At 43.4% G+C, this 20,831-nt stretch overlaps 1 protein-coding gene across 6 annotated transcripts in view; it reads left to right on the top strand.

Moving 5' to 3' along the window:
- The first annotated feature begins 1,311 nt into the window (after nt 1–1,311).
- APPL2 (adaptor protein, phosphotyrosine interacting with PH domain and leucine zipper 2) overlaps nt 1,312–20,831 on the top strand; it is a 54,841-nt gene continuing 35,321 nt past the window's right edge. Inside the window, exons 1-5 of one of the 6 annotated variants that reach the window (XM_060194331.1) lie at nt 1,552–1,572; nt 10,788–10,886; nt 14,078–14,259; nt 16,093–16,183; nt 18,196–18,248. In XM_060194331.1, the coding sequence (XP_060050314.1) occupies nt 16,129–16,183; nt 18,196–18,248 (108 nt within the window). In that variant the 5' untranslated portion in view covers nt 1,552–1,572; nt 10,788–10,886; nt 14,078–14,259; nt 16,093–16,128. Of the gene's footprint in view, nt 1,573–10,787; nt 10,887–14,077; nt 14,260–16,092; nt 16,184–18,195; nt 18,249–20,831 lie in introns of all 6 variants that reach the window. The other 5 variants (XM_060194332.1, XM_060194333.1, XM_060194334.1 and 2 more) reach the window with 5 other exon arrangements.

Here is a 20,831-nt window from a genome sequence, read left to right as displayed (position 1 = left end):
AAAGTTTTCAGGTGCTTAAGTGGCATGTCATCAGCTGTTCTGAGGAGTTTGGAAATTGTGTCTTAAAAAAACTTAGAGGCGTTTCTGTAGACTATAGGATTTATATCATTTTACTGGATTCCTCTTGTTGATTTTGGTGGCCCAAGTCCTACTGGAGACATCTGTCCTTCCTAAATTCTCCTAAAGTTGGAAGGTCTGAAACCCTCACCTTTGACCTCAAAAGATGTCTAGTTCTGAAGCAGAGTATATTGAAATTAGTGGCAACTGTACCAGGCTCCTCCAGGCCACCCATAAATTCTAAACCAAACCCCCTCATCCTTCTATTGTTTGTAAAAAAAAAAAAACCCTGGCAGAGTAAAGCCAGTTTCTGGTGCTTGTAAAAGTCCTGACAGCCTTCGACCTTTATGAACTCTGCCCATCTCTTAGTCCTTGTACGCATAATTGTGAGTCATTGTCAACTTTTCTTTATCTATAAAAGGGAAATCTTATAGCACATCAAGGCCCAGAAGCATTTTGGCATTGGCCGATTCTGGGTCTGGCATACCAGAAATAAAAACTGTTTTCCAGTAACCCCTAGGTGTCCAGTAACCCCGAAATGTCGTGACTTTATCAATTCTCACTTTTACAGTTTCACTGGTCTCCCCCAACCCTTCCTGTTCTTCCTCTGACTTAGACTCACCCCAGGCCTTTATTCGCTTCCAGCCCATTTCTCACCTCTAAGCATCCCTGACATCGACTCCCTGTCCCTGCAATTCTACAAGTTTACGGACTTAGCCCATCGACAAGACATAACAAGTTCTGAGATCTGATCAGGTCACCCAAACCCTATAGCTGCGATTTCCAAAGCGACTGTTTCCGAATAGCACAGCCGATTCCGCGATCTAATTATCTCTAGCAGAAGGTCCCTTCTCTGCTCAGATCTCTTTGCAAGGAGACTCCGCGATTTATCTAGAAAAAGGGGTTCAGTTGAGGAGGCGCGTCCTCCATGTGAAAAGTGACAAGAATAACAGGAGCAAAGTCTGTTCGTTCCTTTCTCTGATTTCTAAAGTTTTTTGGGAAGGGTGGGATGAGGAGAGGGGAAAACAGCCACAAATATGCACAAATCTAAGCCTTATTTTTCTCGTTTCGAGTTCCCCTTTTGGGGGTTTTAAAAGCACTGACTGGCTGCGGAGATCAACGGGCCAGCAGGACACAGAACAGCAGCCGCTTGGAGGGCCACGAGGGTCTGCGGCTTCCCGCGAGGCGTGGGCGCGCCGGAAGCGGGGTCGCCACACTTCCGGTGGCCTGCTGGGCTCTCGCCACACTTCCTGTTGATCCTGCTCAGCAGAGGGCCGGACTGAGGGGAGGGCGGGCAGGCCGGCGGGCGGGCGCTGAGGGCGGCGGCGGCAGTGGCCACTGGCCAGGCGCGGTCACAGAGCGTTGCCTCGTCCCCTCGTCGCCTGATTCCGGAGCGCCCTGGGCAGCCGCGCCTCTCGCCTTCCGTCCTCCCTCCGGCCCTCGGCCCCGCCGTGCGGCACCATGCCCGCCGTGGACAAGCTCCTGCTAGAGGAGGCTTTGCAGGACAGTCCCCAGGTACCCCCGCGGCGGGCGGGACCCAGAGCTGCCGGGGTGGAGGCCGGGGCCACGCGGCCCCCAGGGGGCGACAACGGGGCGGGCCCAGCCCGGGACTGTCGGGGAGGGAGCACCCCCAGACCCAGCAGGCGAACCCGGGAGCCCCGTCCCCACGTCCCCACGTCCCCACGTCCCCACGTCCCCAGGCTGGAGTCGGTGTCAGGACCTTCCTCCAGACTCAGCGGCCCGCCCTCAGCTCCTGCTCCACCGGGCCCAGGGGCTGCCCCCTCTGTGTCTCAGTCTTGACATCTGTCAAATAGGGACAGTCATTGTCGCTGCCTAGGAGAGTGGCCAGAATCCCCTAGGGAAATCCCTGGGTGGGGTGGGGTGGGGAGTTGCTGGCGGACAGAGTGACAACAGACTAGGAAGTCCGATTTATGTTTTTATTTTTGTTCCCTATAAGACCCGAGAAGTCAGCCACTCTGGCCTCAGGTGCAAGTCCCGCGCTCCACCAGCCGAGCTATTCCCCTCTAGCCGCCTGTCTTATTAAAATCACTCGGGGTGTGTGTGTGTGGGGGGGCGCACCCGGTTAAGCACACAGATAACCCAGCGCAAGGAGCAAGGACCCAGGTTTGAGGCCCCCCACCCTCACCCCCTGGCTGCCCACCTGCAGAGGGGACGCTTCGTGAGAGGTGAAGCAGGTCTGCAGTTCTCTTCCCCTCTCAACTTCTCTCTGTCCTAAACAATTAGAAAGAAAACAAAAACAAGACAACAACAAAAAAAGAGAGCGAGAGAGAGAAAATGGCCGCTGGGAGATTTGGATTCGTCTTACCTGCACCGAGGTCCAGCGATAACCCTGGAGGCAAAAAAAAAAAAAAAAAAAAAATCATTCCTGCTCCGACTTTTGACATGGGGTAGACATGGCAGATTTAAGGTCAGAAAGGGAAGCAGATCCCAGGACTCCCTCTGGAAGCACAGGTGTGTAGCGAGAAAACTACAACACCTGTCCCACTGGTCCCGACAGGAGCAATTCTTAGCCCACGGGAGATGTGTCAGGTCCCCCGAGGCTTGCAAATGAGAGCCACTGTGCAGGAGAATCTCAGTGCACCACACCCCAAGGCATTCTTGTTCTCCATTAGGTTTCCCCAGCTTCCTTTTCACTCTCGTGCTTCTCCATCCCAGATATAAAGCTCTTTTTTTTTTCTCAAATGGAAAAATTAGAATAAGATCAACCTGTTTTCTTTTGGCGGTTCCTATTCTCTTGTGGGTGGCTCTCCTATTTTCTTCTTAATGAATGATACCTCCTGAGGTGATCTGTCATCTAGTGGACTTAACCTGCAGCCACACTGCGGAGCCCACCCTCACTTCTCTTGGGATTTGAAGACAATGAAGGATTTCTAACAATAGCACTTGTGTTTTGCCAGCAGGGTTATTTATCCCCGGTTAATCCATGGCTCCTAACAACCTTTTTTACTTTTTTTTTTTTTTAGGATAGAGAGAAATTGTGAAGGACGGAGGCTAGAGAGAGAGAAAGAGACGTTTGCAGCCCTGCTTCACCATTGGGGAAGTTCCCCACTCCCTGCAGGTTAGGACCAAGGTCTTGAACCTGGGTCCTTGAGCATGATAGCATGTGCATTCAACTGGGTGCACCACAGCCAGCCCATCAAGATAATTTTTTAATAGAAATTTCCACTTGTAATTGGAAAATCAACTCCAACTTGTAGTTGTAGTTGGAGCAACAGGATACAAAGAAACATGAACTTGGTGGTAACTGAACCAGAATTAGAGTGGTTACACTCACTGTGTCTCCATGTTGCTCTCATTGATAAACCACATTCTGAATTATTGGCTCACATGTAAATGAATATGCACCACTTCTAAGTGGGTTACAGGATTTGCTTGGCTGTGAGGAAGTAGGACAAAGACTGACAGGCGAACTGGATCCTGATGCTGGCTCTAACACTAAACATGTACTTTAGGCAAGTCACTTATCCCTGCTCTGTGAATGCCTCAGCTTTTTCCTCTGCAAAATCAGGATCTTGGAGCCAATTGCTTTTTTTTTTTTCTTCTGTCATTGGATTTTCACTGTTGTGGATCAACCTCTTTTTCTAGAGAGGAGCAGACAGAGAGCAAAAGATTACAGCATCAAAGCTTCCCATGGTGTGAGGGTTGGGCTCAAACCTCATTCACAGGCATGGTAGACCAGACACTCTTCCAGATGAGCTCTTGTACTATCCTAGAGCCAGTCATCATAAAGTCGCTTTAGAAACAGAAAACTCAGGGCCTGGTGGTGGTGCACCTGGTTGAGCACACATATTACAATGTGCAAGTACCTAGGTTCGAGCCCCCTAGTCCCCTCCTGCAGGGGGAAAGCTTCACAAGTGGTGAAGCGGTGTTTCAGGTGTATTTCTGTCCTCCCTCTCTATCACGCCTTTCCCTCTCAATTTCTGCCTGTCTCTATCCAGGAAATAAATTAACATAATTTAAAATTTTTTAGAAAGAAACTTAAAACTCCATTATGTGTATGTGGATTATGACTTTGAGCTTGAGTGTCTTTGCCAGTCCCACTCAATGTTCCTCTTACTGTAGGGGATTTGTCATTGCTTTTGAAGGTTGGCTGTCACCCTCCCAGCATTCTCAGTGAGAATCTAGAGACTTAATTTCTAGAATGGTCTTTGAAAATCATCAAGGCATATTTGTTTAGAGTTCCTATATATGAGACATATGCCTATGCAACTGTACTCCCAAAGAGACTCAAACTCCATCATTTTATCTGTAAGGAATAAAACAGCAAGCACTTTTGTTAGGCATATGTTTTATGAGCTCGGCCCTATTCTCAGTGCTTTATAGCTACCAACTCACATTCTTGTCTCAGCAAGCTTTTGAAGTAGGTCTTTTATTGAAATCAGTCAGGAGCAGGGAAGTTAAGTTACTTGCCTAAGATTATACTCTCTGAAGTGACAGGACCAGGATTGGAACCCAGCAGTCTGTTTTCTCGTTCAAGTTAACCCAGCTACCTAGCGCCTGGCTTTCTGTCATCAGTGACCTAAAATGCTTCACTGAAGGAAATGATCTTAAGAAACCATCTATTGTTTGCTGCCTCTAGTTTTAATTAGAGTAGTTAGGAGGGCTGCTACAGTAACCTGGTTGCACAGGATTCATTAAATGAACACAAAAGCTTTTGTATTTGAACCCAGTGACCCAAGAAGAATGCAATGGCAGTTGACTGACCTCAGCCTCATCTGCTTACTTCTTTAGTTTGTGGTGTTGACCATTGTCTCATAAGACTTGTCTCTGTGTGTGTACTTACTATTTATGGTTACCTCTGGTCTGTGAGAGGCAGAATGTTTTAGGGCTGAAGAGGCCTGCCTTTTTGCACTGTTTCTGCTAGTCACCAGGCACTGCTAGGTGCTGGGAATGTAATGACAAAGAAGATACAGAGTGCCTGCTTGCCCCTAGGTCACAGTCTGTTCCAGGAGGCAGATAAGGGAAGCAGCATTTCTAGAACTGTGAATTCATCTGTGATAGGAGGACAGACTCCTTCAGGGCCTGGTTCGCTCTCCTGTAAGTCATATGCTTTTGAGATATGGTATACACAAAAATTCTGTTCTTGCCGTTCTGTTTTTGATGTTTGCATTTTTTCCATTTCCTTTGCACTTGGCATAACTGAAGCACAGAGAAATTAAAGACTTAGTTTCTAGATTATGCAGTGAGTGACTGGGGATAGGCCTTACTGACCAAATCAGAACTTTCTTGAATCAGATTACCTAAAAAAGAACCCAGCGGTTTTGTCCTGCTCTTTGATTTTTATTATACGTTTTTCCCGTTAATAGATTCTATTATATACCTATATAATCTACGTATGTGTATCTATATATCTACTATATATACAAACTTTTTACATATAGTCACATTTATATTTATGAAATGCCTGTGTTAAAGAACCAGGGTTATTAAAATTGTGTCATTATACAATTAGATGTCATTTCCCCCCACCCCATGTTCTTGCCACTAGGGTTTCAGTGGGGCTTTATGCCTGCACAGTTCTGCTCTTGGTGGACTTATTTTCTCTTCAATAGAGGATAAAAGAAAGGATGAAAAAGAGACTGAAAAAGATGAGACACCACAGCACTGCTTCATTGCTTGTGCAACTTCCCCTTTTGCTTGGTGCTCCAGCACGTAGCATCTTTTTAAAATTGAGTATCCTCAGTCCTGTTGTACCACTCTCTTTACTTCACATTCTCTTAGATACATATTATTAGGTGACACTTAATTATGTTGATAATAGTGTTAAAATGAAACTATACATATAAAGCCTGTAGTACCCAGCATATTAGAAACAATCTGAATACCCTCTTTGTAATCAACATCAATTGCTAATAAATGTATGTTGACTCTAGTAAGTTTTTTGTATATATTTTATGATCTCATTAACTCTACAATTTAGCACTAGAGCCCTGATTTGGAACTCACACTGATAAGACCCCAAAAGGCCCCCGCAGCTTCTTAGCTCCCAAGAGCAGAGCTGGTTTTCAGCACAACATTTCATCAGAATTTGGAAGCTAGGAAAGATGCACACATGCATGCCTTAATGAATATAGAGTAATAAACCATTCAGTGTGAGTTCTGAGAATGTCTTTTATATTTATTTATTATACCAGCACACTATTCAGCTCTGGCTTGTGATGGTGCAGGAGACTGAACCTGAGTCTTTGGAGCCTCAGGCATGAGAGTCTATTTTCTTTAAGATTTTTTTTTAAATCTTTATTTTATTTACTGGATAGAGACAGCCAGAAATTGAGAGGGAAGGGTATGATAGAGAGGGAGAGACAGAGAGACACATGCAAAACTGCTTCACCACTTGCAAAGCATTCCCCCTGCAGGTGGGGACTGGGGGCTCAAACCTGGGTCCTTGCGTACTATAACATGTGTGCTCAACCATGTGCGCCACTACCTGGCCCCTAGAGTCTGTTTGCATAACCATTTTGCTATCTACCCTCTACCCGAGAATGTCTTTTATATTCCTCATTTTTCCAAATTAAAAAAAAAAAAGATTTAAAGAGTTGTGATGAATAAATTAGAAACAACATTTTTCATCTACTGGTTGGCATCCGTTAATAGATTATGAAATCAGGTGGTTCACAACTGCAATTTTTGTTTATAAATAGAATGGAAAATAGCAGAGCATAGGGGTCAGGTGGTGACACACCTAATAGAGTGTACTTGTTGCCTTGTGTAAGAACCCAGGTTTGAGCCTCCAGTCTCTGCTTGCAGGAGTGGGAAGCTTCATGATCTGCAAAAGTGCTGTAGAAATCTATCACCCCCATCCCTCTTTGTTTGTCTATCAACACAAAGAAAAATGGGGTGAAGAATGGACAACAGGAATGGTGGGTTTGTCAGGCAGGCACCAAGCCCTAGCTACATAGTGACAATAAAAAAGAGTAGAGCAGAAAAATCAGTGTGTATGCACAAATGAGTGAGGAATACTGTTTGATAAAATACATTCTGTAGTGTGGAGTTTCATTTTTAAAAGGTGAAAATAACTTAGTTGTGACACATGTCTCTGATGTTTTGATCTCACTGAGAATATTTTTAAAGCGTGTCTTACATCTTATCTATTGCAATCTTTTTGCCTCCAGGGTTATCGCTGGAGTTCGGTGCCTGCATTTTGAATCCACTGCTCCTGGCTGCCATCTTTTTTTCCCACTGTTGTTGCTGCTGTTATTGTTGTTGGATAGGACAGAGAGAAATGGAGGGGGGGGGGGAAGACAGAGAGGGAGAGGAAAAGATAGACGCTTGCAAACCTGCTTCACTGCTTGTGAAGTGACCCCCTTGCAGGTGGGGAGCTGAGGGCTGGGATCCTTGCCCTTCACACTATGTGCACTTAACCCTGTGTGCTGCTGCCTGGCCCCTGTATTCTTGTTTTCCTATTGACACAGATCTCTAGAGTGTACACTGGTCTCTGAGCAGGTAGTTTTAGCCTTAAAGACCTCAAGTAAAGCTAGGATAAGTGAGTACTAACAAGTACACCAGAGCTTGCAAAACAAAATCAGGTATAAGCTGATCCCAGCTCCCAGTTCATAAAGTTCATTGGAACTAATTACTAAGTTAGAAAAAAGAATGGAACTGAAATTTATTTGCAGGGGAATCATGAGTTTTCATGGATTTCTCTTTGTAAAGTGCTTTGATGTCACCTGTTAAATGCATCTCTTTAACGTACTCTACATTCAATACCTAGTAGATTATTTTCTGAAAAGGATATCAGATAGCTACTGAGGTATTTTAAATCCCCACTGTATTGTTGGGCACATTAATGTAAGTCCCATGAGTAGCTATGGTCTTATGTGATACCTCTTAAGACACCACACAATAAATAATTTCTCCAGCAGTCAGCATGTGTGAGACACTATTAACACACACACAAAATGATATTAAACTACTAAAGCAGTATGATGAGTCGGGCAACCCAGATGTGGCTGACCATCTCATTGCCTCCCTGGATGCAGCACGCCAAGCCCGCTGGCAACAACTCACGGAAAGTCTGAACTTCACCCACTCAAGTAGGAAGGCCTGGAAGCTTCTTCACAGACTGGGTGCCGGTAGCTAACCCTCTCCCGTCTCCCATCCTCCCGTATCTCCAAACTCAGTGGCTAGTCACCTATCTCAAGTTGGACGTGCTAAGATCGACCCAGTCTGGAAAAGAGAAATTTCCCATGAGTGGTCATCCCACTTCCAGTTATCTTGTCCATCTCCAAAACTCTCTCCCATTACACTGTCTGAACTGGAAGACGCTTTGAAGAGGGTTAAACTGGGAACAGCTGCTGGCTATGATAACATCACCCCAGAACTCATTCTTAACCTGGGTCCCGCGGCAAAGAAGTGGCTCGCTTCATTCCTGTCCCACATCTTGGAATCTGAGTCTATGCCCAAAGTTTGGCGTCATGCTAAGATTATAGCGGTTTTGAAATCAAAGAAAGACCCAACACTGGCTGCCAGCTATAGACCAATTTCTCTCCTCTCCGTGTATTACAAACTCCTGGAGAGGCTGCTTCTGTCACGTATTTCTCATCTTACAGAGAAATTCCTATCACCCGCCCAAGCTGGTTTCCGCCCAGGAAGATCTACCTGCGAACAAGCCCTGGCCCTCTCAACTTACATTGAAAGTGGATTCCAGAAGAATTTAAAGACAGGTGCTGTCTTTGTTGATCTCACAGCAGCCTATGACACGGTCTGGCACCATGGTCTCCTAGTCAAGATCTCAAGATGCCTGCCTCCATGGGTGGCCAACACTATATCGTTTCTTCTCCAAAACAGAAGATTCTGGGCGCATCTGGGTGACAAGTCTAGCAGATGGAGACTTGTCTCAAGTGGCCTCCCCCAGGGCTCTGTTCTGGCTCCTACGTTATTTAATATTTACATCAATGACCTCCCAGAAACTTCTTCAAGGAAGTTCATCTATGCCGATGACATCTGCTGTGCAACTCAGGCATCCAAGTTCGACATCCTCGAGGAAACACTCACAAAAGACATGTCTCTGATATCTGAATACTGTAAAAAATGGCAACTAATCCCTAGCACTGCAAAAACGGTATCATCTGTTTTCCGTCTACACCATGCCTCGGCCTCGCGTGAGCTTAATGTGCAGCTTGGTGATACGAGAATCCGGCATGAAGCCCAGCCAGTCTATCTTGGCGTTACTTTCGATCGCACTCTGTCATTTCACGAACATCTCATAAAAACTACAGCAAAGGTGGGTGCGAGGAATAACATCATTGCAAGACTGGCCAGCTCCTCATGGGGCACGAGCGCTTCCACACTACGATCATCATCTCTGGCATTATGCTATTCCACTGCAGAATATTGTGCCCCAGTATGGTTCCGTAGCCCCCATGTCCACTTGGTCGATTCCAAATTATATTCCTCCATGAGGATAATTTCTGGAACCATCCGTTCCACCCCGGTTCCATGGCTGCCAGTTCTTAGCAACATCGCCCCGCCAGATATTCGTTGGGATGCGGCATCATCTAAGTTCATTTCCCACGTCTACGTTCGACCGGACCTGCCAATCTACGCAGATATCTTCGCCCACCCTGTCCAACGCTTGACGTCTCGTCACCCAATCTGGTCCCCTATGCCTACACTGAACTTCTCTGTTCCAGTCTCTTGGAAGCAGAGTTAGCAGTCAGCTGAGGTCAAGAACAAACACCTCATCACAGACCCCTGCAAGCATCAACCCGGCTTTGACCTAGCACGTTATGATTGGGCCCTCCTCAATCGCTATCGAACAGGCCATGGCCGGTGCGCCGCTATGTTCCACCGCTGGGGAGCCAGAGATGACCCGAACTGCCCCTGCAGCTACAGACAGACTATGACCCACATAGTCAATGACTGCCACCTCTCCAGATTCAAAGGAGGTCTCGAAACTTTACATCAGGCTCAACCTGACGCTGTTGACTGGCTACAGAAGAAGGGCAAACGCTAGAAGAAGAAAATTATAGAAAATTCCTTTCCTCTGATGACATCACTCAGCTGCTTTCAGAACACTGCTAATTAGTCTTGCCTGAAGGTACAGAACTAGCATTCTTGCTGTTTTGAGTAGCAAGCCCAGACCTACCGCTGGTCATAGGCCTCCAGTACACAAAGTTTCCTGACCATGAGTTTGAAAAGTGTTTGAATAAACTGACGAAAGACATAGGAATCAACTGTGGTATCCTGAGAGGAAAGAATGACATATTCCTGCAAGATTTCCAAGAGTGCAGAAAACCAGACAGATGGCAAACTCCTGACATGATACATTGCTGGCTGACACCAGCCCAGGTTCACAGGCAGGCTTGGTGTTGTGTTCAGTTTACGGACTTGAAGATAGAAGCTACCCTTTTAAACACTTCTCTTGCTGAGGGAACCTAACTGGTACTTAGAGGCAAAAGTCAAGACAGATTAACAGCCTTTGAATCTTTTAAGTTTTTAAAAATGGACTTTCCTTCTCTGGCCTAGATACTGAAATTATATTCACTTTGCCTCTACACAGTAGTGTAAAGGATTAGGGTAGTGTAAAGGATTAGGAAAGGAGTTCTGAATGAAAGCTCCAGGAGTCAGCAAGTACTAGGACTAGCAATGAGAATAAAGCAAAGAGACTAGACACCGTCCCTCCACATTTCAGTGTGTGGGTGTTTCTTGAGTTCTGCCTCCTTTGGTACTTCTCCACTTAGAAATCAAATCAACCTCTTTTCTTACAGACTCGCTCTCTGCTAAGTGTGTTTGAAGAAGATGCTGGCACCCTCACGGACTATACCAACCAGCTGCTCCAGGCGATGCAGCGTGTCTATGGAGCCCAGGTATCTATCTGTCTACCTGCTTCCCTCTCACCTGGAGAGGAGCAGAGCATCTGTCTTCATCTTGAAACTCTCTAGGAGATTTGGATATTTGATTTAGGACACCACTATTTAATATCTTGCAATAAAGTCATAGTTGCTTTCCTTATTTCTGATCACCTCAAAAATACTCTGGATAGCCTTCCTTGCTTCATAAAGAGGGTCTTTTTTTCTTGTAACAAGTAGAACAAGTAGAGAAAGAACCACATAACTGCTTTCCTTCCTTCCTTTCTCTCACTCTCTTTCTCTCTCTTTCCTTCTTTTAATTCAGCCCTCTTTTTATTTGTGAATGAGTGGGTTCAGTGTTCAGAAACATATTCTTTGTCTTTCTCATAAATGGGCAGTCTTAGATGTCACTGCGGGTGGGTAGAGATTTTTTTTCCAAGTGCTTCTTCTGAAAAGACTTGAGTCATAGTTCTGAAACTATTGGGTGGCTTCTTTGTTTTGAGGAAGAGACATCTCTGGCTTGCAAAAATCACAGAAAATAAATTGCTGAGTAGTAAGAGTGAATCTTTTAAAAACTAAGAAGGGCTCAGCTATGTATGTTGCTTTCTAAGAGAACACTTGTGAGCTACGTAAAAATAAAATTCATTATATTACATATGGAACTGTTATAACAACTGACACATTCTGTTATCGATTCTTTGATAACATAAGTCTGTACTTGTTAGGCCATAGAGAGAACTCACTGACAGGCCACGCAACCCAGGTTCCAACCATGGTTATCACATGGGAGTTACTTTGGCACCTGAGGAAGCTTCAGTGCTTCAGTGTCTCTCCTTCTCTCCCTCTGTCTCTGAGTAATAAAGTAGCTCAGAGCAATAAGGCCCAAGCACCACCAAAACAAAACAAATTAGTACCAGTTAATATGTTTCTTCGCCTCATCATTCATCTCTACAGTCAGTAGTATAATGCTTTTACTAGTTATATATAACCAGCTTTTTTTTTCCCACTGTTATTTTAGTCATTTACTCATATATTGGAAAAGAACTCAGACTTTTGACATTAAGGTGCTTACAGTTAGATTGGGAGACAGAAAAATTACCAAAGAGTGTTAGGAGTACTGTGAAGAGGTCACTGATTAGTCCAGAGGAATTGTGCTGAGCACCCCAAAGAAGAGCTTGTTGCGATAGTTGAGGTTTATTCACTACTCAATAGCTTTACACTGATCACTTAATTTAAATTGTTTGAAGTATTAGATTATCTCCATTTCATAGGCCAAGAGAATTAAGGATTCTGATGATGAGTAACATGTCCAAGCTCCCCTCACCCTACACCCCAATACATGTCACCACAAGGTGGATTTCTGAAATTGAAGGCCAGTTTCTTAACTACCTAAGCAAACTGATTGTGGCCTGCACTGGGAAAGTGGAGGTAGAAATGAAAGAGATGAATTTCAAAGGTCTTTAGAAGTCAGATTGAAGATTGACTGGCTTGGGGTTGGGTGGTAGAAAGATAAATAAAGAATGATTGCCGGACTTTTCACTTGAACGGCAGAGTAAGTGTTGGGAGGTAGCAGAATGAGGAGACCTGGGTATATGTATATGTACAGAGGTAGTAATCACTTCTCTCTTGAGAGGCTGATTGGAAGTCTCCATGAGACATCAAAGTGGGTAAAGAGATCTTGTTCAAAGTTTAGATCCAGAGCTCAGGTTAGAGATACAGGTTTGCAAACTGTACCATATTATACAAGTGTAATTTCTTAATCAGATCTACTTATAAAAGAATCACATGCTTATTCATTTATGATTTTACTTACTTTGGTAAGTTTTTTTTTTTTTTTTTTTTGCCTCCAGGGTTATCTCTGGGGCTTGGTGCCACTGCTCCTGGAGGCCATTTTTCCCATTTTGTTGCCCTTATTGTTACCCTTGTTGTTGTTTTTATTATTGTTGTTGTCATTGCTGTTGTTGTTGGGTAGGATAGAGAGAAATTGAGAGAGGAGGAGAAGACAGAGAGAGGGAGAGAAAGATACCTGCAGACCTGCTTCATCGCTTATAAAGTGACCCCTCTGCAGGTGGGGGACGGGGGGCTTGAACTGGGATTCTTGAGCTTTGCACCATGTGTGCTTAACCCACTTCACTACCGCCCTGTAAGATTTTTTTTTTCAGACACTGGGGATGTACTTTGCTGATTTTATTTTATTTTAACAAGTCCTATTTATTTATGAGAGAGGGAGAAAAAAAGGGAGGGTGATAAAAAATAAGAAAGGTGGAGGAAGAAGAGGAGTGGGGAAGACCAGAGCATCACTCTGGAACATAGGTTGCCCAGGAGTGAACTCAGGACCTCATGCTTGGGAGTCTAGCACATTATCCACTATCCCACCTCCCAGACCAAAGTCGAGAGCATTGCTCAGCTCTCGCTTCTGGTGGTACAGGGAATTGAACCTGGGACTTGGAAACCTGAGGCTTGAGAGTCTCTTTGCATGTAACTATTAAACTATCTCCCCTGCCCTTCTTATTTATCTATATTGTATGTTTTTGTATTTTCCATAATTACTCAAAATTTAAAAAAATAGAATTTTCCTCTACGGGGCTTATCGGTGAACTTGCTTACTATTTAGTAATTTGAATGGTGTATGTCATTAAGTGCCTTATCTTTTAAGACTTAAGAGTCCCAACGCAAGGGGGTCAAGTGGTAGCACAGCAGGTTAAGCGCACATAGCGTGAAGTGCAAGGACCAGCGCAAAGATCCCGATTCAAGCCCTTCGCTCCCCACCAGCAGGGGGTTCACTTCACAGGCAGTGAAGCAGGTCTGCAAGTGTCTATCTTTCTTTCCCCCTCTCTGTCTTCCCCTCCTCTCTCCATTTCTCTCTGTCCTATCCAACAACAACAGCAATGGCAACAATAACAATAATAGAGTAACAACAAAGGCAACAAAATGGGGAAAATGGCCTCCAGGAGTGGATTTGTGGTACAAGCACTGAGCTCCAGTGATAACCCTGAAGGCGCACACACACACACACACACACACACACACAAAAAAAGTCCCAAGTTTTAAAGCTCTGTGTCTGCCACTCCTAAGCATCCTTCCTCTGCCTTTCCATGTCTGTCAGAATCATCCATGTGGAAATACCCAAGTACTCTCTTAGGGTTGTGTTTTCCTTTGAGTCAGAAACTGGATTTTGCCAAAATTAAGTGGGTTTTGCATACCAACAGGCTGTAGCTGGCTTTTAACTCACACCACATGACCATCACATGAGCTGTCCTCATAGCCAGAAATCCTGCCTCAGGCCTCAGTGTTTCCTGCAGCAGATGCTGGTGAGAAATCTGCTTAGTGCTGCTGAGCTCAGCGACAGATTCCAGCAGTGGGCGGGAGCATTGTCATTAGCCAGGCCCAGGTCAGTAGGCTTTTCAAACTTTATTTGAAAACTTAGGTTCTCTGTTTTGTTTATTTTTAACTTCAAATTTTTAATTTCAAAAATTAAAAAGAAACGAAACTACTAATATGGAATTTGCTCAGTTGATAGAGTGCAGGAGTCACATGTCAAAGACTGAATGCTCAGCACTGCGTGTGCCGGAATGGTGTTCTGGTTCCCTTCTCTTTCTCTGTCATATACAACTATGTGAAATGAATAAAATAAACCCTTAAAAAAATTAAGACAAGTCAGAAAATTGGGGTTCTCTTTTAGAACAGCACAAATAAAAGGTAAACTTTCCAAACTTCCTCTTTGACCATTTGTATGTGTTTGTGTCTATACCTATCTATACATCTACACTTAACTTCTCATTATTTTCATTCAAGTTTTTGCCCCTTTAGTTACATTTTCTTGATTTTATTTCTTGATTTTCTTGATTTTAGTTCACTCTTAAATACTTTCCATCTGCATATCTAGATTGAGTCTTATAATTTCAGGATATATTAAAAAACAGATTTATGTTGCTGATAAACTGACAGATGTCCATTTAAAAATATACTTTAAATCCAGCCACATGGTTGTAGATAGGCTTCTGGATTCTGATATAGAGAATGCTCTGTTCTCCAACCCTCAGTTTTAGGAACAGGAAGAGCAAAAAAGAAGAAAAAAAAATACTGGAGGAAAATCTTGTCAGCAGTTTTGCTGATTGTAGCTGGTTTGGGAAAATTTTTAAATTTCGTTTGACTTAAGTGCTAGAATGAAGCTATGGCCTGTAAGCTGCTTTTAGCATCTTGTAGAAGATCCTGGAGTCACATCTGGTCTTTTTACTATCAGATAAGCCTTTGCACGTGCTAGAAACAGTATTACTTCGTGAGTCATTTGAATAAAGGAAGCTGTATTTATTATGCTTTAGCAAAGGGGAGATGGTCACAGATAAAAGCTATCATCTTTCGAACTATTGTCTAAATAAGTTTAAAATGTCCACAGTGTTTATATATGCACATGTCTATAGATTCAATTAAATCTGTTTACATTTTGCACCTGAAATATATGACACTGTAAGTATCTGCCATAGCATTGTTTCTTTCCTAGAGAGATGCAACATGTTTTCAAGTTTTAAAAAATGAATGCTGGGGACTTGTGATTTAGCTTAGTGACCCTGAGTTTGACCCTCAGCATCACAGAGAAGTAATGGATATAGTAGGATTTTACAGTTAAATTTACTTAATCTTCTTTTCTCAGCATACTGAGAGGATAGGCAGGTGAAATGATGTTCCCAGAGATGTTAGTAAAACCTGGAATCTCTTTCTCCTGAAATAGGTAACAAGCCTCTACAGATAATACTTTTAGTCCAGATGGAGCTGTGTTGTTTTGTTCTTTTTGCAAGTAAATTTTTCATAGGCTTTTAAAATCATTTTATTGGGGGTTAATGGTTTATAGTACAATTGTTGCCAGATGACTAAAAATTGTAGAGTGAGTATCAAGATAAAGGCTGTTTTACTTCTCTTCATCAAAACAGGCTTGTTCAAACATAGTCACAGCTTTGCAACTGTATTTTTATCTTTTTTTCAGATTTATCCATTTTATTTAATTGTTTATTAGATAGAGACAGAGAAATCAAGAAGGAAAGGGGAGATAGAGAGGGAGAGAGACAGAGACACCTGCAGCCCTGCTTCACCACTCATGAAGTTCCCTCCCACCCCCCCGCTGATGGACTTTTATCTTTTTTTAATTAGCAATTTAGCAATGTTTTTAAAAATCATAAGCTTTCAGGGATATAATTTCACAACTATACATAATGTGTATACGTCATAGAATGTTCCACCAGAGTCATGACCCCAGCTCTGTGAGATGAAGGAGTGTGTTAACCACTGGGCCCTAGGCACTATCTGTGATCAAACATCTGGTATGTATTGAAGCAAATACCTTCTTTGTGGTTTTGACTCTGTGGGGATTTTCTCCTCCCCTGCTCCCTTCCTTGCCATTCAGTTCACCATGAATGTTGCAAACCACAGAGAACTTAGGGTAGTTTCAGGTGATAGTTGCTGTTACGGGGGTACCCTGTGCCACCATAGGGTAAATATCCTTTTTGCCACAATCTTGATTTTCCTTTCAGGTTTTTGAACCACTGTTTTTTTCCTCCCTTGGTGACAGCTTGGGAGAGTCTTCTGGTTAATATCACAGATGCTGCCAGTCAACCCTTCATCAAGCCTTCTTTTGTAGGACTCTTCTGAGGCATCAAATAGTAGCCAGAACAACATTCCAGAGTTTCAAAGGAATCTTACAGAACTTTATGTGGAATCTATATTTTGTTTTAATAGAAACAAAGTCAGAGGGAGAGTGAAATATATATAGAGAGAGATTATAGCATGGCGACTTCCATCGTTGTGACAGGGTCTGATCTTGAACCTGGGTCATGCACATGGTAAAGCAATGCACTATCGGGGCCAGGTGGTGGTGCACCTGGCTAAGCGCATATATTACAATGCTGAAGGGCTCAAGTTCGAGCCCCCAGTCCCCACCTTCAGGGGGAAAGCTTTGCGAGTGGTGAAGCAGTGTTGCAGGTGTCTCTCTGTCTCTCCCTCTTTGTTACCCCTCCCCTCTTGATTTCTGGCTGTCTCTACCCACTAAATAAATAAAGATAATATTTTAAAAAAAAGTAATGCAGTATCCAAGTGAGCTATTTCACCAACCCTGAATCTACATTTTTAGCCATATTTTTTGCTGAATTACTGCAGAAAAATACAGGGCTTATTCTTCTGTCTGCAGGCTCTACAAGGCCTACCCCCAGAGTACTAACTAAATGAAGTTAAAGGTTTGGATCAGAATACTATAGTAGTAAGAATTTAGGCTTCAGATTTTGAATCCAGGTTGGGTCTTTGCAGTGCCAAGTTTTATTTGTATGGTTTTTAGCTATTATCTTTTCTGAACCTTAGTCTCCTCGGTTGTAAAGTGAAGATACTACTACTCACTTCACAAATTCACTAGAGGGATCAGATCTGCAAGTCTATTTTCAAAAAGTTTAATAGCAATGATAGTTACCCAGAAAACACTTGGTTAATGTCAGCAGCTATCTTTATTATTGTCATTACTAATATTTATGCTTAACTCCAACTCCAGTTCTGCAACTCTTATTGCAGAGATAATTGTCCAGGCTTACCTCACAGGGTGTGGATTAATTAGCTGCTGTTGGGAAAGCATTTCATAAAACTTCTGTGTATAGTAGATTAAGTATGACTAAGGTTAAAGTTGGCCCAGTTGAAAAGAATCCATGTAGTGTGCCCTGTACCAGAAAGGTTCCTTTATTTATTTATTTGTTTGTTTATTTCTGGCAAGCAACAAGCCTTTTTTCTTTTTTTTTTTTTTTTTTGCCTCCAGGGATATTGCTAGGGCTCAGTGCCAGCACTACTAATCCACTGCTCCTGGTGGCTATTTTTTTCCATTTTATTGAGAGAGGAGGGGGATTTAGAGAGAGACACCTGCAGGCAGACCTGTTTCACTGCTTGTGAAGCACCTCTCTCCCCCTGCAGGTGGGGAGTGGGAGCTCAAACCTGGATCCTTGTGCTTAACCAGGTGTGCAAGTGCCTGGCCCTTGACAAGCCATTTTTGTATGTATGGTTTGTACCTAGTGAAATCATGTTGCCAGAAAAGAACTCACAGCCTGAATCACACACATTTGAAAATAACACCATTTTCCTAAGCTTGTTCTTTCTTTTCTTCTTCTTCTCCCTTCCCCTCCCCTCCCTCTTTTTTTTTTTTTTTTTTTTTTTTTTTTTTTTTTTTTTTTACCAGAGCACTGATTAGCTCTGGCTTATGGTGGTGTGGGGGACTGAACCTGGGGATTTGGAGCCTCAGGCATATGAGTCTCTTTGCTTAACCATTATGCTATCTATCCCCACTTTCCTGAGCTCTTTCTAGGAGAGACCTGGCAGAATCCAGCTGTGGACAGTGTCTTTGGGGAAGCAGCCACTGTGAGCTATACCCTCTTCTCCCCTGAGTTACAGCTGTACCCTCTTCTCCCCTGAGTTACAGCTGTACCCTCTTCTCCTCTGAGTTGTGTGCATGGTACAGGAGTTCTCCAGCATCAGCTGAGGTGCTCTCTGGCACACACTGGGTTTCCCACCACATTCGGAGCATTTACCAGTAAACTCTAGCAAGGAGAATTCAGGTCACCTGTGGCTCTCAGGTTTGAAGGTTGGGAGAGTGGTTGTCATGTCTGTTGACATTCTCTAAAGGATATAGGTACAGGAAGTTACATTTCAGGCTTCACTAGACTTAAGAAAAGACTCACTTAGATAAGGACTAGAAAATGCTCAACAGAAATGCTATAGCTTAATGCAGACACTCCTGCTGGAGATGTGGTGGGAGAGTGGTGAAACCCACCATCTCAAGCAAGATCAGCTGTTCACAGAGGTTCTGGTTCTGGCCTCTTATTTTTGTGAATAAGGTGTAATTGGAATTAAGGACTTTGTGTGTTGTTTATGGCTACTTATTTATCACAGCAGAGTTAGTAGTTGTGATGGAGGGCATATATCCCATAAGTAAAAAGTACTTTCTGGCCATTTACAGGAAAAAGTTGTCAACTCTAATCTACAGTGTAGACCTTCTCAGCTCTTCCTGCTTCACTAGACATGGATCTTAGAAAGTAGTGTTTAAGAGTGTGGATTTTAGCATCAGCCAGGTCTGGACTCTTATCCCAGTCCAGCTACTAACTAACTTTATGACTTTCGGTATGTGGCTTAATGTCTCTGTGCCTCAGCTTGTATGGCTGTGTTATTGAGTTAATAATTAGAATATGCACTGGGGAGATAGTGCTGTGGTTTATGCAACAGACTTTCATGCCTGAGTCTTCAAGGTTCCAAGTTCGATCCCTGGCACTACCATAAGCCAAAGCTAGTAAGTAATGATTAGAGCCCACCTTCACAGGATTGTCAGAATGAAATGAGGTTTTCTACAGAATGCACTTTGTGTGATGTTCAGCAAGAATTAAGTGTTCTGTGAATGTTAGCTGCTGCTGTTATGAGGATTCTCTGGGCCTTTGAATCTCAGTCTACATGGTGTTGCCCAAAAGCAGGTGCCAGGGTAACTGACAAAAACGCATGGCTGAGTACTCAGACAGGAGGGTGAGGGGGCTGAAGAGATAGCATAGTGGTTAAGCAAACAGACTTTCATGCCTGAGGCTCTGAGGTCCCAAGTTCTATCCTCATCACCACCATAACCCAGAGCTGAGCACTGTTCTGTTATCTCTCTCTTGTTCTTTCTTTCTTCTGTTCTCTCTTTCTCTCTGGGGCTCTCTCTTTAAAATAAATAAGTCAATAAAATATTAAAGAAAAAACGAGAGGTGCAAGAGGTTTCTGATCTCTCAGAGTTTTATCCCAGTGACCTGGCTAAGACCCCCTTTCCTGTGATTCTCTGAAACAGCACTGCTGAAGATGAGCACAGGCAGCACTTCCTGGCTGCTCACTCCAGCCCTGGCTAATCTTAGCATTTTATTACCTCCCATCCGTGTTGTTGCCTTATGGAATTAGGAGATATATTTCCTCTCACACCTTGATTCCAGGTATTGTTTTCAGCTTGGGTTTAGATGAATGTTCCAACCTTGTTTGTTCACTTGCTCATCAAATATTTGTGGAGAGCCTGCTATGTGCAAGGAATAGTAGCACACCCATATCAAATGCAGGGCCTAGTGCTGTGGATTTGTTTGCTTGCCTTCCTCGTGACTACGTGGCTTCTTAAGTCTGGTTAATTTTGAAAAGAGTAGCACCCTGGCAGGATGATAAAGCTAGGAACTTTTATTGTGACTTGCCAGGCTCTAATCAGAGACAAAAAGGGCGAGAATCATGTTTCAGGGTCTGTTAATACTGTTACTTAGGGCAGACAAGAAAGTTAGAGAACAGGATAGTTTGCCAGTTGTCTGCAGAATCAAAAATTTAAAAAGTGGGATTAAGCTCTCATTCGTCTTGCATAAAATTAAAACAAGTTCCTAATAGAATCACATAAACAAGCTTCTGTAGAGCTCAGATCTTAACCACAACAGGAACAACAAAACCCAGGACAATTAGTATGTGGAGCCAGGGCCAAGGTGCTCCAGTCCTCTTTCTTCTGTGCCTGGTCAGACTCCATGGACCCTCCTCTCTTCTAAGAGTAAGCCTTGAATCCAAAGACAGTCTAAAACTGACCTTTAGAATTACAGCGTGTGTTTCCTTACTAAAAAGAAAGTGTGTAGATGGTAAAAAAAAAAAAAAACCTGTACAGCCAGAGATTTGAGGAATAATAAAAAGAAGGGAAAAGTGAACAGTGGTAGCCTATGAGAAACAGCACAAAACCCACCACCAACACCCCCACCTCACCTGCCATCTCCAGGGATAATATTATAACTGTGCATCTGTGTTACCATCATCATTACTGGCCTGGTGCTCCAAGTTTGGTGGCATCTCATCATGCCATGGGGCTTCTAAAGTTCTCATTTCACTTCAAGTGAAATCTGACGCTTGGCTCGAGTATGTCATGCTCTCACTCTGTCAGGATTATCAGCTGTCTCTCCTCCTCACCTA

This window comes from Erinaceus europaeus, chromosome 7, assembly GCF_950295315.1.
Source record: "Erinaceus europaeus chromosome 7, mEriEur2.1, whole genome shotgun sequence".
NCBI classification, from domain to species: Eukaryota; Metazoa; Chordata; class Mammalia; order Eulipotyphla; family Erinaceidae; genus Erinaceus; species Erinaceus europaeus.
The sequence above is the reverse complement of the archived record's forward strand: the minus strand, read 5'-3'. Positions and strand labels throughout refer to the sequence as shown.